The 24,255-nt window shown below is 51.9% G+C and overlaps 1 protein-coding gene across 1 annotated transcript; it reads right to left on the reverse strand.

Moving 5' to 3' along the window:
• Window positions 1-63: 63 nt before the first annotated feature.
• On the reverse strand, window positions 64-18,782 carry LOC104352898 (myeloperoxidase). The gene is made up of 13 exons (XM_086475223.1): window positions 18,710-18,782; window positions 17,013-17,106; window positions 15,972-16,147; window positions 14,228-14,351; window positions 12,712-12,841; window positions 11,375-11,581; window positions 10,082-10,397; window positions 7,442-7,602; window positions 5,990-6,236; window positions 5,427-5,597; window positions 2,979-3,216; window positions 1,163-1,386; window positions 64-92 (listed from the first exon to the last, which is right to left on the reverse strand). Exons 1-13 carry the CDS (start codon window positions 18,780-18,782, stop codon window positions 64-66), a joined length of 2,190 nt encoding a protein of 729 aa, XP_086331349.1.
• Window positions 18,783-24,255: the final 5,473 nt, after the last annotated feature.

Below are 24,255 nucleotides of genomic sequence, written 5' to 3' on the forward strand. Positions count from 1 at the left end.
GTAAAAAATAATAATCCATCTCAGCAGCTTCCCAAGTCTGGGCTTCTGGGGATTCCTCAATGTTCAGCACGAAAAGTCACCAGATTCTTCTTCTACAGGACATAAAAAGCAGTGTGTTAACAAGAGAAAAGGACATGCCATAGCTCCCTGTTATCTTGTGTGATTTATTTCCACAGGTTAAGCTGGAAAAGAGAGACCAATTACTCTGGTATTAGTCCTGATTGCTCTAAAGACCTCCAGGGGCCCCTCCTGGACTACAATCCTACAGGTCTCACTTTTTCTGGCACCATGAAGACGGCATTTGTGGTTGTGCTCTGCCACACTTTCAAGCTGATAATCCCATAGCCCTGTGGAGAATATAATGCACCTTCCTCACGGACAGTGGGAGCTGATTGCAGGTGGAGTGGTCTGAGCTCTTAACAATTGCTGTTAGCTGCAGGGATTTGCTCCTTCTCGCAGCCTGGATGCCATCGTGAGAACGTGGCAGGGCCTGAGTGCCAGAGCAAAGGAAAGATGACGTTTTGTTAGGAAAAGGCACGGAAGCAGCCTACCTTTCCCAGGGGAGAGCCACTCGTTCCTACATCTACTTCCCAGGGATTTTAGAGAGCATTTTGGAAGAAAGGCATTAAGCCTCAAGAATTTTACAAATCCTGAAGGCAGCTGAGGGAAATACTGTAAATCTAGGCAAAAACTTTCCTAGCAGAAATCAAACACCACAATCTCTTCCACAAAGTGGAAATCTCTGTTCAAGTGCAGAGCTGCTTTTGGCCTGACCAGGGTGTGCTAACAGCCTGCTCAGAGCTGTGCAAAAGACAGGCCAACCACCCAGACAGAAAGACCAGCCTCCTCAATCAGGGCATCACCTCCCATGCAGAAAAACACGGGCACCGACAGCAAAGAGCTAAACTGAAAAGTCTGTTAGTCAGAAGAATCCCAGAGCAGTGCACTTAGCTTGGCCTTGCAATGCTGATGCTGGAAAATCTGCGTGCTGGAGGAGCTACTGAGGGCAGACCTGGTGAAGTATCTAAACATGGTCCAGATAGGTACCTGGTACATGGGTTCAGACCTGTGTGAGACATCTGGCTCTGTTTTAGAGCCTCGGGGTCTGGATATCTCACAGGTTTGCAGGCAAGAACTGTCTGCTGCTGCTTGAAGCTTATACCTTGCTCTGTAACTTCCTTGGTCCTCTCTGACTTCCAGGGTCTGAGGTCCAGCTTTGGGATCTGGCTGCAGCTCACAAAGCCACAAGGGTATCTGTTAGCCTGGAAGATATGTCTTGATACTTTAGAGATGTGGGTGTTGTCACATATGATTCGTGATAAGGAGATTTTGGCCAGTGCCCAGCGCTGCTGAGGAGTGAAAACCTCACTGTTCTCCCACCAAAACCTGCAGGAGAAAGAAGACACAACAGATTTTTGCCTTTTGGCTTCTTCACTTTCAAGACTCCTGCATCATTATTTCCCATTAACGCCAATAACACATTTCTTTCGCCAAGAACAAATTTAAATTTCTCTTATTTAAATCAAGAGCCCTGACTCACCAGCTGGGTAATTTAACTTGCTTTTCTGCCATGGACGTATAATAAAGACGCAATTGAATTAAAGCCTTGCCCTGCGTTCCCCCAAATGAAGCACAGGCACCTCCTTACAAACAGAAAGTTCTGCACATACTTTATGCAGACTGTGATTACATCCACATGATTGCCGTGCTGGAACCAGCCCTATAATTACTCTCTATTTTAAAAACGGGTTCTTGTTATCCTGCCATAAGAATAGGATTTCTAGATGTGCAGTCGACTCTTTGCCTTTAAGCTCCCGATACTTGTTTTTGAGCTCATGGTAAGTCTTTCTAGGCAGAAAAGTTTCCCAGAAACCCTGGTCGTGGTACCATTTTCAGGCAGTACTGCTGGCAAGTACAGGGACCTGGCTTCAGAAAGGTCCCTTCTTCTGCACCTGAGGACCCTGGGCAACATCAAGGAGGAGGAGGACTTCAGGTATGTTGAAAGCACAACACTGCTCAAACGATTTTGGCTGGCAAGCAACCCCCAATGCAGCCATATCCTGGTGTAAGCGAAGACCAAACACTGCTACATGTCAGACCACAGGGTTCCAACCCAGAACGGAGGTGGAAAGGAGAGAGAGTGAAAAAATCACCTGAAAGACCCCTGAGAAGTGCATAAGACACTGCGATGGTGCAAAATTGTGTATTGCAAACTCAGGAGATGGGAAGGTGGACAGATGTTTGACTTTCGCAGGGCACAGCAGCCCAGAAGGAGCAGTCCCACAGAGAGGGGACAGGGATGCTGCCAGCGCCAGGGAAGAAGAGCGGGCTGAGCTGGGACTTACCCAAGAGAGAACAATCAATCTCTTTTACTTGCTGCAAAGCCTGAAAGTGTGTTTGTCCTTCAGCAACACCCCTTGGTTTGCAGGCAAATTTTCGAAACTACCACATCAGCCGATGCTGAGCATCTACTGTCAGGGCAAGCCGTTTAGGCTGATCAAACCTGACAGCTCTTTTTCTAATTGGTGAGGTCAACCCGTCTAGATCCTGATTTTGCCACCTTTAGAGCCGCACCGGGTTTTCTTGTTAAGGTATTTACATGTTTCTCTTTGCTGGAGTGAACTGCTGTTTGAACACACAGTAACATGGACCTCCTTGAAAGCACTTATCTGAAGGAGGAAAAGAGCCGTCAGCGTGGAGAAGGGTAACTGAATTTGCACAAGGAGTGATTGTCAGTGAACGGGCTGAAAGTGAAAACATTTGGCTGGGAAGGGGCCTTAGCCTAGGATCTCAACCATCATCTAGACAGGGAATAAGAACATGACCAGAAAGGGAAAGAAACATTTGGAAGAATAATGAAAAAAAAAGCAACAAACAACTGGAACAGCTTCCAAATCTGCATAAAGAAATCCGCATAAACTCCAGCCTCCCTCTGTCCTTTGGGGTTTGAGTAACCGAGTAACCAGCTCCTCTCTTACCTGTCCCCATCACGAATCTTCCTGAACTGGGTGCCAATGAGACAAGCCATGAGAGGCCCAACTCTGCCTCCATTCACGAAGGGCTCTGCAAGTGCCCCAATCCAAAGGTCAATATTCTTTGGTGTCCCATACAGCTGGATGAACTTCTTCGCCAGATTATGATTGTTCAACACTTGAGCAAGTGTCCTCAATTCAGAGGGCTGTGAGAGCCCACAGAATTGTCTCCAGGAGTTATAACCTGCAAGTAGACAGATCAGTAACGTGTTTCCCCCTCCTGGAAAGACTTTTTTCCTCTCTTCCCCAAAGCCAGGGCACAAGTAGGGTCCCAATATGTTTAAAACATTTTTTCTGATTTTTTTTTTCCGTATTTCTGTTCATACCATTGACTTTCCACTCCTCCAGAGCAGTTCATCCTGCCTGGCATTTCAATGCTGTTTGTGGAAGGGCTGTGTCTTTGCGAGCGACCCCTCTAGTGGGAATTGCTCCGCCACCTTCCAGCGCCGTTTTGCTGTTCCGCTCAGCGGCGATGCAGGTGCCTGTGCACAGGCTCCAGAGCCGCGGTGTGTCTGAAACAACCTGCTGGTGGTGTGACCAAGCAACTACGGGAGACCCTGCTGAAGCTGCGGCAGAGAGCCAGAGGAGCGACCCCGGGGCATTTCAAATAGCAAAGGAGACCTGTCTTCAGGTACCTGATCCTGCGTGTGCTGTGACTGCTCCCAACCCTGTGCTGTGGGTGCTCAGACGAAGGGTCTGGGTGTGCCTAACAGCTGCCTCGTCTTCCCTGTGACCCAGGAGCCCTAAGGAAGCTCAGGGAGCACTCAGATACCTTCAGACTGAGAGAGGTCCTCACAGAACTTGTTGATGTTGCCTTCATCGAAAGTGAATCTGGTCAAGATGTTGATGTTACCTCTTTCTGCACAATGGGATGGTGGCCAAGTACTTCCCCATAGCTGGTGCCACTTGTGTCCCTGTCTAGCCACAGGGACAAGCCATCCCACACTGCAAAGAGCTCTACATAACCCAAGTTACTTCGGGTGGGAGAGGTCCACTGGACTTTGCCAGCTGGACTAGTTTTTTTGTACTGCAAACACTGAAAATCCACTGGACCACAGCCAGTGCATAATTCTCCATCTTGGTGGACAGGGTAAAGGGCAATTTGTGACTCACTGTCTTATCAAAGGATCGCTTAGGTAGAGGAAAAGTCTATGGAGCACTAATGCGTCCTCCTACCTGCCAGCTCAGTGACCTGCTAGGTGCAGAGACGAGACGATGCTGCAGCATACATCTCTGCTGTGAGCAGGATGTCTAAAAACTGGGGAGAGTTCAGAGAAAAAGATACAGCACACGGTGCCTGGATGATACCACTATCAAACAATTCCGGGAGACTGAGAATTTGCTTTATCAGAAAAAGAATTAGGAAGCTTTTTTTGATCTTGGTATACCGTCATCACCTTCATAGGTTGTCTAGCATGAAGGACTACAGTAGCACCCGGGGGTGGGCTGAGATCCAAAAGCTAGGAGCTAAATACAAATTCACACCAGAAATACGTGGCAGTTCCACTGCAGCAGATCAGCAGTCAAAGCTACAGATTGAGGATTTGTGGTTCAGATCAGGTTCTGCACAAGAGCGCTCCTAGATAAAGCATGGAAAACCCGCAACCTTTGGTTGCAGCAAAGGCAGAGCAATCCCGTCACCTCAATGTATTGCGAAGCCTCTGGGCTTAAAACCTGTGAATTGAGCAACATTTTCCATCACAGTTTCAAAGGGAGCCCTATTGCACCTCCCAGGATGTGAGTGACACAGCAGCTCCAGGCACTCACATCGACCTAGTAACGCTGTTTGGCAACGACACACCCAGGAGGCAGTTGTAAAGTTCTAGCAGCAACCTATTTCTCAAGACCATCTTGCAGGGCCATTACGCTGGTTTGGCATCTTGCACAGCCCTGAGAGTGGTTCTGATATGCTTTTTTTTTTTTTTTTTTTTCCTGGGACACGGTCTTTGTAGGGAAACTACGATGACGCTTTCCTCACATATTGCGACCTGCCCCTCCAGTCATGTGTGGCTGGGCTGGACCCCTACAGATGCTTGGAGGGGGCACTTCTGGCCCTAATTCCACTCCTGCAAACTTGTTGCTGAGCTACTTTCCCAATTTTGCCATTTGAGCAACAATACAAATGAGTCAAGTTACTGAACAATTGGCTCTCATCTCAGCGATGCCTGTTCTGGCTGTGCGCCTCCCCGCGCCTCCTCCAGCTCCAGCCAGGCTCTGACTGCGTTGCTCAACCTCCTGTCCACTTACCTACGGCTGTACAGAAACGATGAAAAGGTTTGGGAAAGAGTAATTTCAGCCAAGCACGGGCTGGAGATGTTTCTCAATGTTCAATTACATGAGTGCCTGATTTCCACTTGTTTGTCTCTGGAAGCTCTGCTCCCACCACCAACTTACCCGGGAGGCCATGATCTCTGCAACGCTGCATGTTAAGCGCAGGTAAATCAAACCCAATCCTTTCAACCTGCTCGAACATCCGATCCCGGAGCTCATCCACGACCATTTGCTGCTGTGTCATCAGCTTGGCCTTATTAGCCATTAGGTTCCGGAAAAAGGGGTCGATACCACCTGCAAGGGGTACACAGGGACTTGTGAGCTGTGCAGGGTGGCAAGTGTGTGTGTTAGAGGCTCAGGAGAGCTGAATGCAGCTTATATTTAATTACAAGCCTCTACTACAAGAGAATTAATTTTCCTGTGCTTAAAGAATTAAAAAGAAAATACTTTCAATAACGTTCTCAGAGTTTACAGCAATTAAGCAATCAGACTGCACGTTTCCTAATAAGATGGGCCATATTTGACTGCAGAGAACAGCTATGTTGGAAAAAACTCTGGCTGGTAACAAGGGTCATTTAATACATTTAATGCAAAGTGCTCTTAAGCTTGGCTGAAGCAGGAGCTCACCCTGAGAGGGCAGAAAAGACTGAACGAAATAAACTGCAGAGGTGCAAGAAAGGCCTTACCTTCTTTAATGATCCTCCAGACAGCAAAGAAGGCATTTCTGAGTAGAATTTTGGGACCTATGGGCTTGTAATTTTGATTTAAGCGGTCAACAGTTGGGGGAACAGAAGCATGAGCAAAACGAAAAGCCAGGGTGAAGACATTGGATATTCGAGGATCCACAGACTCGTTGTAGCCCTGGTAGCGAGGAATGAATTTCTGGAAACTGGATCCCAACAGAAGAGGCAGGTAGTCCCTGTAGGTTATAATCTAGGGGGAAACAATGCAAGTGTGAATCATTAATAGCTTGACCACCAGTTTCTTTGGAAGCAAAGTTACTGTTTGTGTCTCAAAACTACAGAAGCTGTCACACGGAACTTCTTTGGTGGGATTTGTGTAGGAGATTTTCCTCGCACCGACGTGGAGCAGAGAAACCCCACATGGCCAACCTTTCTTTCGCCTCATCAGACCTTCACCCAGCTGCTCTGGCAGTCTGGTGAGGAACCTTTCTGGCACTGTTGAGTGACATTTTTGTTTCTTCAGCTCCGTGGCCTTGGTTCAAAGCCTCTTCTGTACCTGGCCATTGTACTATGCCTGCAGGCCACTGCCTGGGCTCCTGGTTTCTACAGCCGTGCATGGTGGGATCCCTACACTCTCTAGCAGTGATGAGATCTGCATGAACACGCAGTGACTTGCATGAAAATGCAAGGTGGATGTAACTGCTCCAGGAACATCAGGAAGCACAGACGCTGCTTGTGCCTGACCCACGCTCATCCTCTGCCTGTGCACCAGGATCCTCTGCCTGTTGGTGCTGAGGCCTTGGCACTCAGGTGTCCCCAGACATGCTCCTCCCTGCCTCAACAGCTTGGCAGGTCAGAGCAAGATGAAAATCTGCCAAATCCTCCCAAATATTCCCTCCTTTGGTCCCTCCCAAGCACAGAAATAATTCTGTGACCCTGGGATCTCATCTGGGGCAAAGTCTGTGATGCAGCACTGTCCTGAGGGGCTCTTTGGCCCAAAGCAGTAAGGACAGAGGAACGCCATGGCTGATGGCCCCTACCAGCACATGGGCCTTCTTGAGAGGAGGGGACTCACAACCTGGAGGAATTTTAATCCAAACCTCCAGCACTGTTTTTATCCTGTACCAAACACTGGTTAGAAAACCTTTGCCTCTGACTTTTCTGTCCCCATGTTTCCCAAATAAAAACTTGCAGTTAAAAACCCACCCAGCAATTTGGAAATTTAACGGTAGAGGGACATCAAAGATTATGGGGGACCCCTCTGTGGTTGTTATTTCAGGTGTCTCTGTGTGGTTTTGCTTTGGATGAAAGGGGCTGGTGGAAAGAATGCGTTCATTTGCACCCCAAAATACTGCACCCGTTGGACACCCCACACTAACCAAGCCCTTCGCGTTAATTCTGGGAGGCTGCAAGACAAGGCAGCAGAGCCAGGACGTAGGACAGGGCGGCTGGTACCTGGATCATGGCACCCACGATCTTTCGTGCCTCCTGGTAGAGCTTGTCTCCATTCCAGTGGGGATTGAGTCTCTTCAGCTCTCTCGCCAGGCGGTTGTGCTCCCGCACAAAGAGCGTGTGCATGCATGCCAGCCCCAGCATCTCGCTCGCTCGAGAGTCACCTAGGAGTATCACAAGTGAGCAGACTTGTACTGCCGGTGGCCTGCGGGTGCTTGGCCGCTTCCCGCGGGGAGGAGGCAAATGTCACCTTGGGAAGCACACACAGAGAAATTTGTACGTGTCCTGGTGTCTGCATTGTGAAGAAGACAGGTAAGAAACATGCAGGAGGAGAAGGAAACCAGGGTCTGGGCCCCAGGGGTCGGAGAGCACCAGCGAAAAGCCAAATTTCTGCTGAGGCAGCAAAAGCCAAGATGCCGTCATGGTTTTGCTCAGCGTCACAGAGAGATGCGGGAGGTGTTTTTTTTTAAAATAAGGGCTAGGAGCATTGACTTAAGAAGCTGAATACAAGCAGGTGTTCTCCAGGCTCCCATATCAGCGAGGCAGTCTCACAGCTCAAGAAAGAAATGAAAATGGGCAGAGGGAAGTCAGGATGGCCAAGGGAGCTCTGAAAGTCAGATCCTTCAAACCAGCTGCAACTACGGCCAAAGCAAGATGACAGTCACAATCAAGTTCTCTGGCAAGTAAAAGTAAAAGCAAACGAGCCACAACTTGAAGGAACAAATTACAAACAGCATTACAATGAAATATTAAATCCTTCTTCAAACATCGAGGGCAGGAAACCCAAGAGCAAGCAGGTGATGTAAGTATAAAGAGGCACTCAGAGAAAAGTAAATATGTCGTATTTAGTCCTCTAGTCCCATAATAAATAGAAGGATTTGCTCTTGCATTCAGCACAGAGCTCTTTTCATTTACTGTCAAAGGCTGTCTGTAAGAGACTGCGGAAGAAGAAACAAAAGAAACACTGTGAGGTTTCCTCCAGCAGAATGCATCCACCCAGGGCTCCCAACAGAGCTCCAGTAGGAAATGGCTGAACTCTGTTAGGCAACTGCACATGTAAAATTTCCCTGGTTCTCAGGGACCGGAAAAGTCACAAACAAGACATTGAATTTTCAAAGGAGCTTCCGAGCCAGCCTGAACTGTTCACTATAAGTTCATTGATGGCTGTGTACCCAGCTATGGAACAGCAACTCATCCAGCAGCCCCTAGCCAAAGAGTCCCGGGGGCCAGCAGCCAACAAGCATCCGATACGCCTGCCCGTTCTGCTCCTCACTGGGCATCTGCCGGTGATAGTCCTGCGTGGTCCTCACCAAGGAGAGACCTGCACAGGACTGGGGAAGCAGCTGAAGACATGGAACAATGGATGGGACAGAGGGAGAGGTGTGAGAGGCTGAAGGAAACATAAAACACCAAAAGCTTAAAAGCAGGGCGCTGGAGGATGATGCCAAGAAGAGCTCTCCTCCTTGGTCCCACCACCACGTCCTGGCGGTATCCAAGGACTATGGGGATGTTATCCAGAGGAGCCAGATACGTAGGGAGCCAAGGGGATAGAAATCAGCTCCACAGCTGATGAGATCTGTTGCACCCTCAAGCATTCTCCAGCGGTGCCGTGAGCAGCCCAGCGCGGCCGGAGCCAGCAGGAGTTAGCTGGGAGGTCCTGTTTGCTGAAAGAAAAGGACCAGGAAGCCAGACAACAATTGGCAGGGTGTATCAGAAACTTCCCTCTCTGGGGTTCCACAAGCTTGTGGCAACATCCTGGCTCCCACCAGGGCAGGGGGCAAGGAAAAGGGAGCAGCGCTCAGGGCTCCAAGAGGTCGGTTATTTTGTCTCTGCGCGCTGGGGACAGGAGAAGACAGCAAACGGCAGCGGGTGGGAAGGTTGTGGTGGCTTGTGCAGTGTTTTGGCTGGAGGGGAGGCATGGCTTTGGGAGGCTGTGCCCAGGACAAAAGGAGTCATTTTGGGTTGAAGAAGCGGTCAAGAGGTTACCAAGAGCGTGACAAAGGATAAATGGGGCCAGGAGGCTGTCTTGATGGACTGAAGGCGTGTGCTGATGTCCTGGTTGGTGTGTTGCCAGCGCACCCCCAGCCTTCTCAGTGGTGGGGACACATCTTAAGAGGTCACCTTGGTCTGTGGCTGGCCTCACGCTCAGCCCAGCTGGGATCTAAGCTCCTCTCCCAGTGCAGCAGATGTACTGATGTGCAGCAGCACATGCCAACATTTCCTAGGGGCGGCCCAGCCCAGCACCACCACACCTGTACCCATCCTGACGGAAGAGAGATGGCCACCGAATGACAAGTGTGGGCAAGCCATTGCCTTCAGGCCAGTTTGCTCTTGCTGCCTTTGCTCGGCTCCATCACGGGCACCGGTTCCCAGGCCACCTCCAGCAGCCCCATGTGCTCTCTGAGCCCTACACCAGAGCTGCTGAGCACAGATGGGACAGCTTCACTCCGGGCATATAGTCACAAAAAAGACTCGGAGACAGTAAAGGTCTGTCTAGCACAGCCTGTCTCAGTCTTTTTGACGTTTTTCTATGCTCCTTTTTCTACTTAAATAAGAAAAACCAAACAATTAAAGAAATGAACTGGAGCTGGTGGAATTGTTCGCTCTGGATTTCAGGGTTAGGGGTGCCAGCACCCAACTTACCTGCCAGAAAGCAAGGGATTTTGTCTCCCCCGCTGACTTTAAGACAAGGGTCCTTCTCCATGCTGGTAAAGGGCATATACGCCTTCCCTCTATCAGTGAAATTCTGGTTAACAGCCAGCAAGCCCAGCTGGCTGGTCCGATCCCTCAGTTTGTTGGCCAAAGGCACTTCACTGCCGTACACCATGCTGCCATCAAGAAAGGAGGTGAGCGCGTTGATCTGCTCTCGGGTTGCTGTGCTGCTGGTACAGGCAGCAGCTGAGCGGAAGAAAGGAAGGCAATCTCTCGTGTTTTTGATTCGTGGGTCATTGGGTGGGATCTGCAGAAAGATAAAAGAGTAATTCATCACCAGTTCAGGGCTGCAGAAACTGCACTGTGATACTACAGCTGTAAGAAAAGCCAGGCAGGAGCCATTTCAAAGACAGTCCCCGTGCTAGATCAGTCATAAATCCCAGATATGAAGGGTCAGATTGGCAGCAGAGATGTTATTTTAGGAGCCCAAGTGCCAAATATGCATGAAAGCCTGGAGATGACTAAATTTCCATAAAGTCCTATGGATACCTAAACTTTTTCCCCTGAATATATATATATATTAGATTGAATCTTTAAAGCTCAGGTGCTCCAATCTCCTGTTGGAGTCTAGCGTCCATATCTACGTTATGGACAGTTGTCATCTGGAGCTGTGACCCTGCCTGCATTCTCAAATGCGTGTTGGGCAAATACTCAGTGATGCTCCATCCCTTCAGAGTTTTCCTGGAAAGGAAATACAGCCACGTGGGAGAGCCAGCGCTGCAGTACATCTTCAAAGGCAGGAGCGCAGGGCTGCAGGGTGGACATGTACATCGTTAAGCGTTTACTGGAGCAGAGATTGCAACGTGACTGTCGGGCTAATGCCTCAGCCACTACTGAGAGATGCTCATCACTTCCTCGCCCCATGCCCTGCTGAGAATTTAACCATCAAATGGTCACGGATTTGCTGGGGCATTGACACCCATCGTCTCTTGTCTCTGATGCAGAACCCAGGCATCACCCACGTTGCTTTTGCACTTGTACCTCCAAAGCGAAGATATAGCGTGGAGGGAGATGGGTTAATGGTTGGAAACAGGGGAAAGAGAGGCTGTGCCTGATATCTGGGGACAGCCCCTGGGACCCAGCACTGCTACCTTACAGGGAGCGGTCTGACTCCCCTTGGCCTGCTCTGGGAGGATGTCCTGCTGTGGCCAAGGACCGCAAGAGCCACCACCATCTCCCGGTTGGAAGGCAGATACCCTCTCCCCCTCTTCCCTGCGGCTGTACCTTGATGGGAAAGCAAGGGGGCTCCTTGGCACAGCTGGTTTCACAGTCCACCTTGCCACTGAAGGAGACTCTGGCTGGGGTCTCCGGACTGAAATCCAGGTCGTGGTCAATGAACTGGCCCCACTGCATGAACATGAGTGCTCGCTGCTGGTCCATCCTGAGCTGCTCAGGGGGGAAGCGGACGATCTCGTTTGACACTTGTCGAACCTGCAGGGATGGAGGCAGAACACGTGGGTTAGGAAATTCCTTGTAGGAACGGGTGCATCCGTTCGCAGGGTCATCAGCAAAAGTTGACCAGGCATTCCTTATACTGCACAGAAAAAAAAAAATCAAATCTCTGAGTTGGAAGGCATCTCTGAGTGCCCTCTTTGCTGAGCATTGCATTGCTCTGGCTCCAGCCAGGTTTCTGAGCCTCTAGCCAAGAGCATCCCTTGATGGACATATGGAAGCAGCTAAGCAAGAGCCATACCGAATAGCCTGGGAAAGGGAGGCAAAAGACTTTAAAAGACCGTTTTGAAATAGAAGTGTGGAAAAAAATAGTCGTTGGGCATTTCTAAAAGTTATCTCGGTAAACTCCAAGCAGGACAACTTCCCAAAGCCCTCTTCCCTTCTCATCCCTTCCCCATCCATCACAATCTCCCCACCAGTTCTTCCTTCATGTATTACTACAGAAAAAGTGGTCAAAACTCTCCTCAAGCCCTGACGCTGTGCTGTAGAACAGGGTTAGGAAGTACAATGAAAGCACGAGCGTAAGGCACACAACCCAGAAAATCGCAGAGCTCCTCGTTAGCGCTGTTGTTGTGCCAAACCCGAGTGACAGAAAACCACATCACAATGTCCCTGCTCCCATCCAGGCACCATGAGAGCCACGGCGTCCCCACAGACCACCCCACCCACGGACCCACACACAGAATTTCTAGCTGGATGGGTTTTTATTTGGGGGATTCACTTGTTCATTTTATCCTCTGGCATATTTCTTTTCAGGAGGCAGCCAGCTTCCACAAACCAAATCAAAACGGGTGAGTAAATTACTTTAGCTTAAATACACCAAATTTAAAAGAAGACATTGCGTAATTCTTTCTTTATGCCACACTTCCGCAGCAAGCAGATTAATTTTCCTTTGCTTTTCCTGAAAACATAAGAGTTAGAAAGCATTTCTGTCAGATCTCCCTGGAGATTCTCATATGATCACCCTGAAGCTGGTGAATTTATCTTCCTCCTCCCGATCACCGCCACACCAGTTGGTGGACGTGCACTTTGACGCCTGTGATCTGCTCAAGGACTGGCAATCGCTAAGCCCTGACACTGCATTTTCAGTTGACTGTTACAAACATTACCAGTGGAAAGGGGAATCCAGAGAGACGCTTCCCTTCTGTCCACCCGTTGGGGACTGACACGCCATCCTCATATTCTGCTGGCAACCATCTGACCAGGGCTCTGTTTGAAGCTCCTAGTGATGGGTTTCTCCTGTTGGAGTGAACAGAAGAACGGCACAATATTAGTGTCATTAGGATCACGGCAGGGCCAAGAGCTCATGGATGTGGAGAGAGGCAGGAACCTTGGAACGGGACCACACAGCGATGTACAACGGTCAGGGAGCTGCTGCAGCCCTATGGGTTTGGCACTACCAGTAAGCCTCAGGTTTAATAATAACAACGATAATAAATAACCACACTAAGCCTCAGCTTCTCCCAGGCAAGAACTCAGGTTGCTGGTGACTGCCTGTGTCATCCAGCCTGAAGAAGGGCCTGTGACCTCAGACCATGGGTGGAAAACAGAGGTGAAAGTTTAACATCAGCATCAGAGACTTATGACCGTTCATTCAGCGGTATTACCGGTGATCTTTAACAGAAATGGGGTGATTTGGATTGTGAGTGTTACTGTGCTGGAATTGGACTAAGTGGCTATTATAGTTGATTAGACTGTTAAAGCCTTAATTAGACTAATAATATATTTAATTTTGGAGTGTGCGTGTAAGATGTGTTCTCTGGTTGCCAGTCACACACCGTGGGTGTAACACTGCCTAGGGCCAAGCAACGGAGGGACACAGAGCACGGGGCACAGCTCAGCCCACCTTCTCCAGGGCTTCAGGGTCCGGTTCAGGTGTGCTGGACCTGCCCTTGTCCCAGAGCCCAGATCCCCCTCCTGAGTGAAGACACTGCTGTCTGAAAACGGAAGGAGGCAGGTAGCGCTCTCCCTACTTCTTACACAGATACCTGAAGGCTAAGGCATCCCCTAGGCAGGCAGAGCTGCCTGAACTCCTTCCTCTGCCAGAGATGCTCTGCCTACCACGGTCTTGGTAACAGGGGAGGGACGGGGAATGCTCCTGCACGGTCCCTTTCGAAACACTCCACCGTTCAGCACAGCTTCCCCTGTCTCTCACATTACCGTCATGCCCCTCCATCTGTCCAACCACGAGACCTGCAGAAGGTGCTCTCTCCCAGCCCGTGTGCCCAGATTTCTTCCCACACACAATGTGGGGCAGGGAGACGGCCAGGTCATGCCCCAGTATGGGGCAGGAAGCCCTTTGAGACCCTGCAGAGGGGCAGAGCCAGACAAAGCCCAGGAGAAAGCAGAAAGAGGCAGCCTGATGGCAGAGACCCTGGGCTGGAGAGTCAGTCCCCAACGCAGAGCTATTCGCTTTTGGCCAAAGAGCTAATTCATGTACAACACCGAGAACCCTCAAAGAAAGGCTGTAATGAGAAGTTCCACGCGTCTAGGAAACAACACTGTGGGGTGTGTAAAACCCTAAAGCAGGCATCCTACGTGGATCATCCTTGGGGACGTGGGTCTAGTTCTACCGACGGAGGACCCACCCATCCGCCCATCCTCCTGCTGGCCCAGCCCCCTCACCTGTTGTTGCACTCGCCAGTGATCGTTCGGTAGCTGCAAGAAGCATCACAACGTATTTTCTTATCCTGCTGGTCACATCCGCTTGCCTTGAAAATCATCCCCAGCTGAGCCGGTGTCAGCAAGTCTGCCAGGTAACAACGGAGAACAAACACGCAGGAACACACTGCTCTGGGCGTTGCACTAGGTGTCTTTTAAAGGTCCCTTCCAATGCAAGCTATTCTAAGAGTCTATGATTCTGAGATACTGGCCCTGCTGGCTTTGCAGTCCCTCCCAGGCTCAGGAAAAAGTTTCCCTTCTTGTACTCTTGAAATGCCTTCTTATCACAGCATTATCTGACAGAGCACCAGGGGTTGTCATTTGAGGTCTCCCTGCTCAAAGATGTGCTGAGGATGCTCTCTAGTGCCCTAGCACATTATTTTTTTGTGGTTTGGAAAGCATTAAACCCAACAAAGTTGTGGTCAAGTCTTATTTATAATAACATGTTAGCCCTGTGCAGCAGTGGAATGATTTTGCAGCGTTACCAATCCTTTTTCTTTCCTCTCCCCTCCCCTTTTATCTCCACCATAAATTACCAACAGCTACAGTCATCCTAGTGGTGCGTTGCAAGTTTTTTCCCTGTGAAGCAGCCACCAGTGTGTATCACCGCTATTCAGAGCCGCTTGGAAAAGAAACCCTCAGGTGGCCCAGCAGCACAAGGGGACATTGGCTTCGCATTCCCACCGTGCAGATTTCCTCATGCATGGGAGAGAAGTGGCCAAATTCAACCAGCAAGGGCTTCTCGGCTATTGCTGCTAGCACACCACGTCCTGAGCCCCTTGGAGGTTCCCTAGTCACCGCTGCCACCCACAGTTTGGGTCACAGCACGGTTTAAGAAGCTCCTACTGCCTCCCGGGCAGGCAGGTGAGAGGTGGCAGCCGGGTGGTCTGGCAAACCTGCTGGAACATCGCTCCTGGGTGGGGAAGCTGGAGCCGAGAGCCGTCAGCCCTGCGTCCCTCATCCCGCTCAGCCCGTGCTGGAGCGATGCTGGAGCACCCCACGGCGTGTGTCTTGGCCTGCCAGGGCTTTGCTGTAATGCTGGGGATCCCCATGACTTCATCGTGATACGGCAGGAGCCCGCCCTGTGCCTCCCTGAACTGTTTCTCTTACTGCCTCTAATTTGCCTTCTGCTCTCCGCGAACTGGTCTTGCTGGGAGGACAGGACTGCCACCTCATGGAGGACACCGCTCCTTCAAGAGATGCTGAAACGTCCTTTCACACCGCCCTGTTCTCATTCCCCATTTGTACCTTTCTCACAGCATCCTGTTCCCAGTGCAGAACAATCTGGCAGTGATCGTGACTATCGCTCGCTGAAGTCTGGCAGAAAAACTGCTGGCCTTGGGGTTGAGCTATTGTGAGTCACGTCCTCTGTGCCTGCTCATTCCCTACTCAAGCAAAATGGTTTTGGCTGGTAAACTCTTACAACCTTTGACCTACTGGTACTTTAACTGCTATATTGCAGGAAGAACCAGGGCAGCGCACAAACCACTTTCATTAACTGATAAACCCCCAAATAATTTTTTAAGGTGGAAAGAGAGCACAGAAAAATAACTCGGCTTTGCCTCACTGCAGTCACATGGGAAGGATTTGAGCCGTGGCCCATCGTAACCCCATTTCGTTCCCTCCTCCCAAGCCCCACAAAGCCACGGTGACCGAGCCCTATGTATATTCCTCCTCTGCCTTCCTCCCAGCAAAGCGAGATCCCTACCTGTGACGTTGAATTCCCCCTTCACAGCCCATCGCAGCTTCTCCTTGAGGAGGGTCAGGGTAGTTCCCATGTAATCTGCAGCCCGAACGGCAGCCCGAGTCCCTGCCACCGGCTGCTTGAAATATCTCAGCAGCTCTACTGGGGTCAAGGCGTCGTTCTGCAGGTGCTCCTTTATGCTGCAAGGGCGAATAGAACAAAATCTGCAGGACTGAACTGGGGCAAAGCCAGGAGTCCTGCAGGTTACACACCTCAGCTCTCCTGGTGTGTTACTAGTCTGAGTTGCAGAGTCATCGACCTCCCTGCACGCAGCTGGAAGAGACCAGGGCTGCTCCTGCCACCCTTGGCAGAGGAGCAGCGTGAGCTGCAGGAAGGGAAGCTCTTAAACTGCCCAGCTCCACCTGCCAGAAGACGAATCTTAGGTCTTTACATCCTTGAGGCAACCAAACCTCACTCGACTGTTATCCAGCTCATCAATGTCTGCAGGTGCCCATCTCCATCCAGAGGTCCCAAACATCTCCAAGCCACCCTGTCTTAACGCTGCTGGAGCCTCCTCCCGAGTGGAGGGGTCCCTGAGCCAGCGAGGGGTTTCAGAGGATGGCTACTGAAGGAGGATACGTGTGGGCTGGCAGGGAGCCGTACGCTCCCAAACGGTGGTGGCAAAAGCTGGGATCTCCTGTCAGATCCCACAAAATGTCCTCGCTGCAGCCTACAGCAGCTTGCTCCCTCCTTAGGAGGGAAGGACTAGAAATCAGCGGGATCCTGTGCTGGCTCCAGTCCTCGGAGTATCCCCAAGGGATGAAACGGAGCCAAGCAATATTGAGCTGGGAGGAACAGCATGCACGGAGGAGGACGGAGCTACAGCTCTTAGCGACCCAACAGACTGGAGGTGTGGTGTAAAAACAGGGTGAAGGCTGGATCACATCCCAGAGGACCTCTCAGCCTTGCCTGCTCTGCCGGGGCGAGGAGGAAAAGCCGGTGGTGCTGCAGAGCAGGGAGGGCACACAGCCCGTGCCAGCAGCCCAGCCCAGCCCCGACGCTCACCCGTCACGCGTGTGCTTGTAGGCTGCATCCACCAGCCGCTTGGCCTCCTCCACGCTGCTCAGGAGGGACGTGTCCAACAGCTCCTCTAGCAGATCTTGGCAAGGGAAAGGCAAGAGCAGAGGTGAGCGCGCTGTTTCCCACCTGGGAGCATCCCTGTGCTGCAGTGGGGTTCTCCTTGTGCCTCCAGCACCCTGGGATATCGGCACAGCAGTGCTGGAAGTAACCGCTGCTGCTCGCTCTCTCTCGACAGAGGTATCTGTATATACACATATTCCTCGGGGGAGCCTGAGAGAATCAATCCCGGGCATGAAAAGGGTATCTGCATCAGTGGAGGTTTCAAAGAGCCGCTGTGGGAGATACAGGTATCATCCCTCCTGCTTCTTCACAGGAGAGCTGCTGCTATTTCTTCAAGATATTTTGCAGCCCCAATTAACGTGATTCATCTTATTTCTACGCCTCCAGCCATAGTTGCCTTCAGCGAGCCTGCACAGACACCGCTGACTGCCATGACAAGCGTCAAGAGCCCAGCACTAAGAACTCTCATCTGCTGTTTTTTTCTCATCACTGTCTTTACTCGCCCACTGTTTACCCTAAGTTGCCAACACACCTATGGCGAGTTTGGGTCATCCCCCGTGGCACCAACTGGCCAAAGCTCATGTATATCCCCCTCCACCTCAAGGCAGAAAGACACACCACCCAGTTTCCCCACTGCTTTCCCCAGTCCGTCCTGAAGCCTCCTGCCGCTCTCACTGCTCCCCCCCGCCCTGCTCAGGGGAGCTCCCCAAAATGAATTGCGTCCCCATCATCTGCAGGCTGCGGGTCACAGAACAGGAGGGAGCAGCCCCTGAAGGGCTTCTCTGAGTGAGAGCGTTTTCCTATAGCTTCTAGGGAAGAAGAAAACTTCAGGAATCGGCACGAAGGGGATAAATATCATCCAATTCCCCCCAGATTCTTTAAAATATTTTCCCTGATCAACCCAGAGTTCACCTCTTCGACAATCTTGGTGAGAAAAATTCTTGCCTGGATGAACCACTGTTCAAGACAAATGGAAGGTCAGGTATGTGCTTTCCATAAGGATTTTACACTGTAAATTAACAGGCAGAGGTCTCTGTATGTTTTGGAGCAGCGATTCAGGGCTGGAAGACAGTCCAGTGACAGCCCCATCCCCAGACTCCACAGCCCCTGGCAGCTCAAATTCACCAAACGCTGCAAGAGCTGAAGCGAGTTCACTTCAGAAAGAGACAATAATTCATTCCTCACTTTGAGAGCAGGAACCAGCCCCCCCTCCTCGCCCCAAGAAGAGAGGAGTTCGCTTGTCAGCCTCCATAAAAAATGGCATGAATGCAGCAAGGGAGCTGCCCACCGCCGGCACTGCAGCCCCCAGGGCTGAACCGCGCTCGCCGCTTTGCACAGCGTGGAGGGAGGGAGAGACCGTTGTACCGTGGGGATGGAGCAGTTCTGAGAAACGGCCTCTCCTTTAACGTGATTTGAAGAAATCAGATAGGACGTCAACCGATACAAACGTGAAACAGCCAAGGTTGCTGCCACAGTAGATACAAACTGACTACGCTCCTTCCGACACCTCTTCAGGACTTCGCTGCTTGCAATAGGATAATTCAGGCTCTTCTAGACTTAACTTTACCTTTCCTACTCAGAAAAGCCCCTGATCTGCAAAACATGAAAAAAAAGGACAATACCATAGGAAAAAGATACAGATGCTTGGAACAGGCTGAGGATCACCAGCAACGCCAGGAAGATTTCTGCCTTCATCACTGCAAAGAAACGCAAGAAGTGAAGAATACCGAGAACCTGGATCTCGCCATGCACTGGAAAGGTCAGTGCCCACACCGCTGCTGATGCCATCCCTGTTAAGGGAGCTCGTGAGGTGTCCGCTTCCCAGTGCAATGCCCCACAAGAGTGAGTCTGCTGCCTGGGAGGTCCTTGCAGCGGCACATGGAAAAGGAGCTGGTCCCAGGGACCTCAGGCATCGGGGGGAACGTGCTACTTGGGGACTCCAGGGGCAACACAACAGGGAGCAAGGGGCAGAACACACTGCCAGCGCTGCAGGCAGGCAGCTTGCCAGGGAGCCCGGGCAGCAACCCTGAGCGTGCAGGGAGAGTTGGTGCATGGGGGTTAGAAGAGCTCGAGGTGAAGAGGGATCAGCCAGGGCAGCATGGGAGGTTCCTCCACACATTTGAGATGGTTTTGCCCAAAGCTGACTCACCTCCCAAGGCTGCTCCAAAGCAACCAGCTGGAATGAGCCCAGGGCTGTGAGCTGCGCCTCCACGCACTGGGGAGCTGCCGGCTGCCCAGCATCCGCCATAAAATGCTGAGTTAAACCCATTCCCCGCGGAGGAGCCCCCAGCGACAGCAGCAACGCGGTCCCACACCAGCAGCGGGAAGCGCAGATCTCGGCTGGATGCTCCAAACACAGCCCCAGCCCCCCAGCCCACGGTACAGAAACAAGCGTCCCACCCAAGGAAAAGCAAGGGTGCGACGGGCCAGGCTCTCACCCGCGATCTTCTGCCGTCCTCCCCACGGCGCCCTCCACGACTGAGCTGGCGTTATATGCAGCAGGGTGTTATCTGCAGCGGGCGCCCCAGCGGGGCTGACCCACGGGGGTTGGAAACTCCCCCCGTGGGTGCATGAGGTCAAGGCGGCGCAGCACCCACCTCCCACCCCAGCTCGCTAGCAGGGAGGCTGCCCTGCACCCACCTTGGATACACACAGCCTGATGCTCAAAGCAGAGTTTCCCCAAGTTTTTGGGTTTTTTTTTGGGTGGCGGGAAGATGTAAGGCAGCACTTTGATTTGGGAGTCTTGACTCCTTCTGGGGATGTCTTACAGGGATGGAGTTCCTTTCCCCATGGTGCTCTTCATTCTTTGTTGCTCTTAAAGACTGAAAAAGATGTCTTCATACCCACCTACGGAGGCACCAGCTCTAAAGGGTGCCTGCTCTGCCCAGCGCTCCCCATTCCACCTCCCTAACCCGCCCTGCCCTGTGTCCCTGCTGCGGTCTGGAAGGGTCCGTGAATGCTGTTCCTTGCGTGCTTCCCTGCATAGACAGGAGCAGCTGGAGGAGGCACTTGGATGATGGTTCGAACAGGCTCCACCAACCTCCAGCCGCTGATCTTGAGCACAGGGCGGCTCAGGCGGGGTCTTACCCTTGCCAAAACTCCTGTTGTACCGGGAGCTCATCTGGCAAAGCACCACCACCCCTGGCCAAAGGCCCTCTCCCTGTCCCAGTGCAAACCACTGCCTCCAGCAGCGACTCTGCAGGCGTCCCTGTCCCCAAAGCTGGGCTACTCGCAGGTGGAGCCGCACCTCTTGACATACTGTCTTGGGCCTTCAGTGCTTTAAAGAAAATCTGCAAAGCAAACTGCAGATCTTGCAGCGAGCCACAGGTGAGGCTGCAGCTGAGCACAGGTCCTGCTTGCAGACCCCTAGTCCAAGGCAGGTTTGGACAAACGGGAGGGAATCGGCCTAGAGCACGGGACATATGAGAAAAAGGTGGGTTGGGTCAGCCTGGAGGGGAGAATGCTCAGGGAAGCCTCGCTATCGGCTTCAACTGTCCCTTGGGAGGGCGGCAGAGCAGACAGAGCCAGAGCCTTGTCACGGGCACGAGGTGTTGCCAAGAAAATTCCCATTAGATGTAAGAAAAACACCCATGAGAGTGGTGCAGCGCTGGGACAGGGCCCAGAAAAGGGGTGGGATCCGCATCCCCGATGAGAGCGCTCACTCGAACAAGACCCTAAGCAACCTCTCCTGGCCTTTGAGGTAGCCCTGCTGTGGGCAGCAGGGGCAGGGGGGGGGACCAGAGACTCAGGAGGTGCCCCCATCCCGCACCTTTCTGTGACCCTGCGAGCTCCAGCGCGTTCCAGAAGGTATCTGCCCCAGCTGCCACCACCGCCAGCTGCTTGCACAACGGCGAGCGCCGCACCGCTCTTGTGCAAAGGGCAGGGCTGGCAGGTTGTCAAAGGCATTATCTGCGTGCCGCATCTGCTGCGTCACGCGGCTCACCGGTTAGAAGAGGATAAGGATTTTTTTCAAAGGCTAGTGAGACAGTTAGGGCCTATCTGTGCTGATAATTGCATTTCACAATTAGGAACTTACTTAATTGCTCCCAAAACTGCTTCAGAAACCATGGCAGCGGGAGGTTTTGAGAGATGCGTTGTCTCTTGGCTGTTCACTTTCCCCAGAGACCGTGACTCCGGTGTGTGGTGAAGGCCACGTACCTGGGGGAGCCTGCTGTTGAGCACCAACGCGAGTGGCGCCAAGCCCTCGTGCTCACCACCTCCAGCAGCAAAGGAGGGACCACGCGCTGCTCCTCTCGAGTAAGGACACCAGAACGTGCCAAGCGCCCCCGAGCAGAGACGTGCCATCAGCACCGGGGATCCAGCACAGAGACTAAAAGCAGCGGGTGCAAAGCAGGACATCTAGATTATATTTGCATTTTACCTTATTGTTTCTCGTAGCCTTTTGTGTTTCGCTACCAAAGCCTGAAGGTCTTAAACCTTTCTCAAGAAGACTTCTCTGAGCTTTGCTGTAAAGTCTGCCTGGTGTTGGGGAACCGACGGGATGAGGGTAGCTCTGCTATATGATGAGAGCCCAGGTCTATCACAGCAAAATTTGCCAGGAGGCAGCCCAGCACACGCCTGGGGAGCAAAGAGCCAACATGCACCTCCTGGTCACAAGGGCTCAGCTGAGGAGGGAGGAAGGGAGCACCGGGAGCCATCCTGCAGGCACCGGCTGCAGACACGGCCTCCAGCTCTGGGCAGACCCCAAAAAGTTACAGGCGCTGCTTTTCTTCCTTTATTCTTCAGTTCATCCCCTGACGAACTGATAAAAGCAACGACAGTTTCTTTCAAAAGACTTCCAACAACTCGCTTGGGAAACTCCAGCTGGTAAATTCGGTTAGAACGGCAACCAACTTCCTCCGCGGCAGGGCAAGCTGAAGATAAATTACTGGGTCGCTGATGAGACTTTCATTGCTTAAGTCTGCTTCAGAAACCATGGGAAGTCCTTCCAGCACTCATAGCTGCAGCAATTTTAGTCCTTCAGAGCTTTCAGTCTGCCCTTGCCCTGACTCCTGTCCACCGCAGGAGACAGTGGTTCACTGCAACGCCAAGATCCTCCTGAAACATTCCTCTCCAAGGTGCAGCAGCTTCCCAGCCAAGTCCCTCTCCATCAAGGGAATCCTGCAAAATCCCCAAAAAAGCCCACAGTGACTTTTGCCACCTTGGCTGAGGACTAAGCAACAGAACTGCCACCCCACGCCACTGACCCAACGTTTACACACCAGTGGAGCCCCTCGTGACACCGCAGAGGTGCCCACGTTTCCACTGATGGGACTTTGAGGCATCAGCTACTCAATGAGTCGTAAGAGCAAGGTACAGAGCCAAGGCCTGCGGTCTGACCTCAGAGCTTCTGGGGTTTCCTTATTTCTCCCTCTATGCCAAAGTATATTGAGGCACATAAAGAGTATCATCCAGCTGAACTGTTCCAGCTGGAGGAGAGGGTAAACCCACCTTTTGTCTTCTTTCTCGGGGTTCAGGTGCCACAGACGGCAGCTTTGCTCAGTTCCAGGCGTCTTCTCGGCAAACAGGCAGAAAAACTGCAACTCCTCGCAAGACTGGAGGAAAGCTCAGTCTGTCTCCAGCATCTCCATCACTCTCAGATCAGAGAGACCACACAGGGTTGAGGCCCTGCAGAAGTAAGCAGCTAGAGCAGGTCCACACAGGAGGACAGGACACCAAGTAGCCCAAGGCTCATGGGTCTGCTGTGGTGGCACCACAAAAATCAGCACCCACAGAAATGCCATTTTTGATAATACACATTTAGGCTTTGGCACAGGGCAGCAGAACAACCCCAAACTGGGAGAGACAGAGGCAGCAAAGCCTCTTCTCTAGGCACAGCGCTGATTCAGGGCTCCTAGTAGTAGGCTGTTAATCTCCTGGGTAAGAAACATGGGAGAAGACCCTTGCAACAACCTCTGAGCAGCTGCTGGCGGTGCTTGGACGGGTCCTGCCGGCTGGACGGGACCGGTCACTGGTGGCACAAGATGTGCCTGGACTCTCTGTCCATGTTTAGGAAGACTGCAGGTGGGCTGTGGATTCCACCTACAAGATTGTTGGGGTGGAGCTGGTCTCTATTGGGGCAGATTCTGACAAAGCAGATGATTGTCTCAGCCTGTCAGCCCGCACAGCAGTGGCTGTGTCAGAAGACACAGGAACCGCAAAGAGTTGGTCCATCCCAGCCACCCTGCCCTGTCAGCTGGCTTGAAAAGAAGGCGACATCTGCAAGGGATGCGCAGATCTTCCCCACAGGTAGGGGCTCCCAGCCTGCCTTGAAGGTGGCTCGCTGCGGAGGAGAAGATTAAAAAAAAAACAACCCAGAAAACACCAAAGCATCTGAAACTTAAAAAGTAAAAGCTGTACTTCTAACAATCCCCGTCAGTGACCTCTTAAATTTTGCTCTGTTCTAAAACCAGAATCATCAGGGAATGAATCGGGTCTGGATGTAGCCACCAGACCTGATGCCACCCTCACCGCTCTGCTACGTCGAGCCAGCAGGGAGGCGTGAGGGTGGCTGTACGGCCGGGGTGCTCCTGCCCGCGCCGGGCCCAGCAGCCCTCCCTGCTGACCTGCAATCCCTCTGGAAAAGGCCTTAGTGCCAGCACAGCCGCTTCAGCCCCGTGCCCTTCATTTCATCTCCAGAAGCACTCACCACCAGGTAACGCCAAAGAGCACAGAACAGAGCTGGGGGGGAACGAAATCTGGCTGTGCAGGACCCCCCGGGGCTCGGGGGCAGCCACAGCGAAGGGGTCCAGTGCCCAAATCCAGGGACTAACGCTGCACGAAGCCACCCAGGCGGCGCAGCAGGGCTACATGCGCTCCCAGCTGAGGCCTGGCTGTGGTATAACTGCACCGTATAACACCGTGTAACTGCACCTTGGTGCTTTCTCCTCCAGGATTAGGCGCTGAAACAGGAGAGGCAAAGACTTTTCACTCCCAGAGCAGGTACCTCACACCACGATCACGGGAAAGGCAGGCTCCTACACGAAGTGCTGCGGAGCATCCTCAAGGTGCACGTGATTGGTACCATTTTCCCCTCTGCCCACCCCCCCTGCCCCGTAGAATAAACGTCACTGAATCTTTCAATTTTTTAAGGAAAATGTATTTTTGTGAAAATAGACTTTATTATAATAAAATTTGATATTAAATAAAAACATACCGTATCACCAAC

The sequence above is a fragment of the Leptosomus discolor genome, chromosome 18 (assembly GCF_034619465.1).
Source record: "Leptosomus discolor isolate bLepDis1 chromosome 18, bLepDis1.hap2, whole genome shotgun sequence".
NCBI classification, from domain to species: Eukaryota; Metazoa; Chordata; class Aves; order Leptosomiformes; family Leptosomidae; genus Leptosomus; species Leptosomus discolor.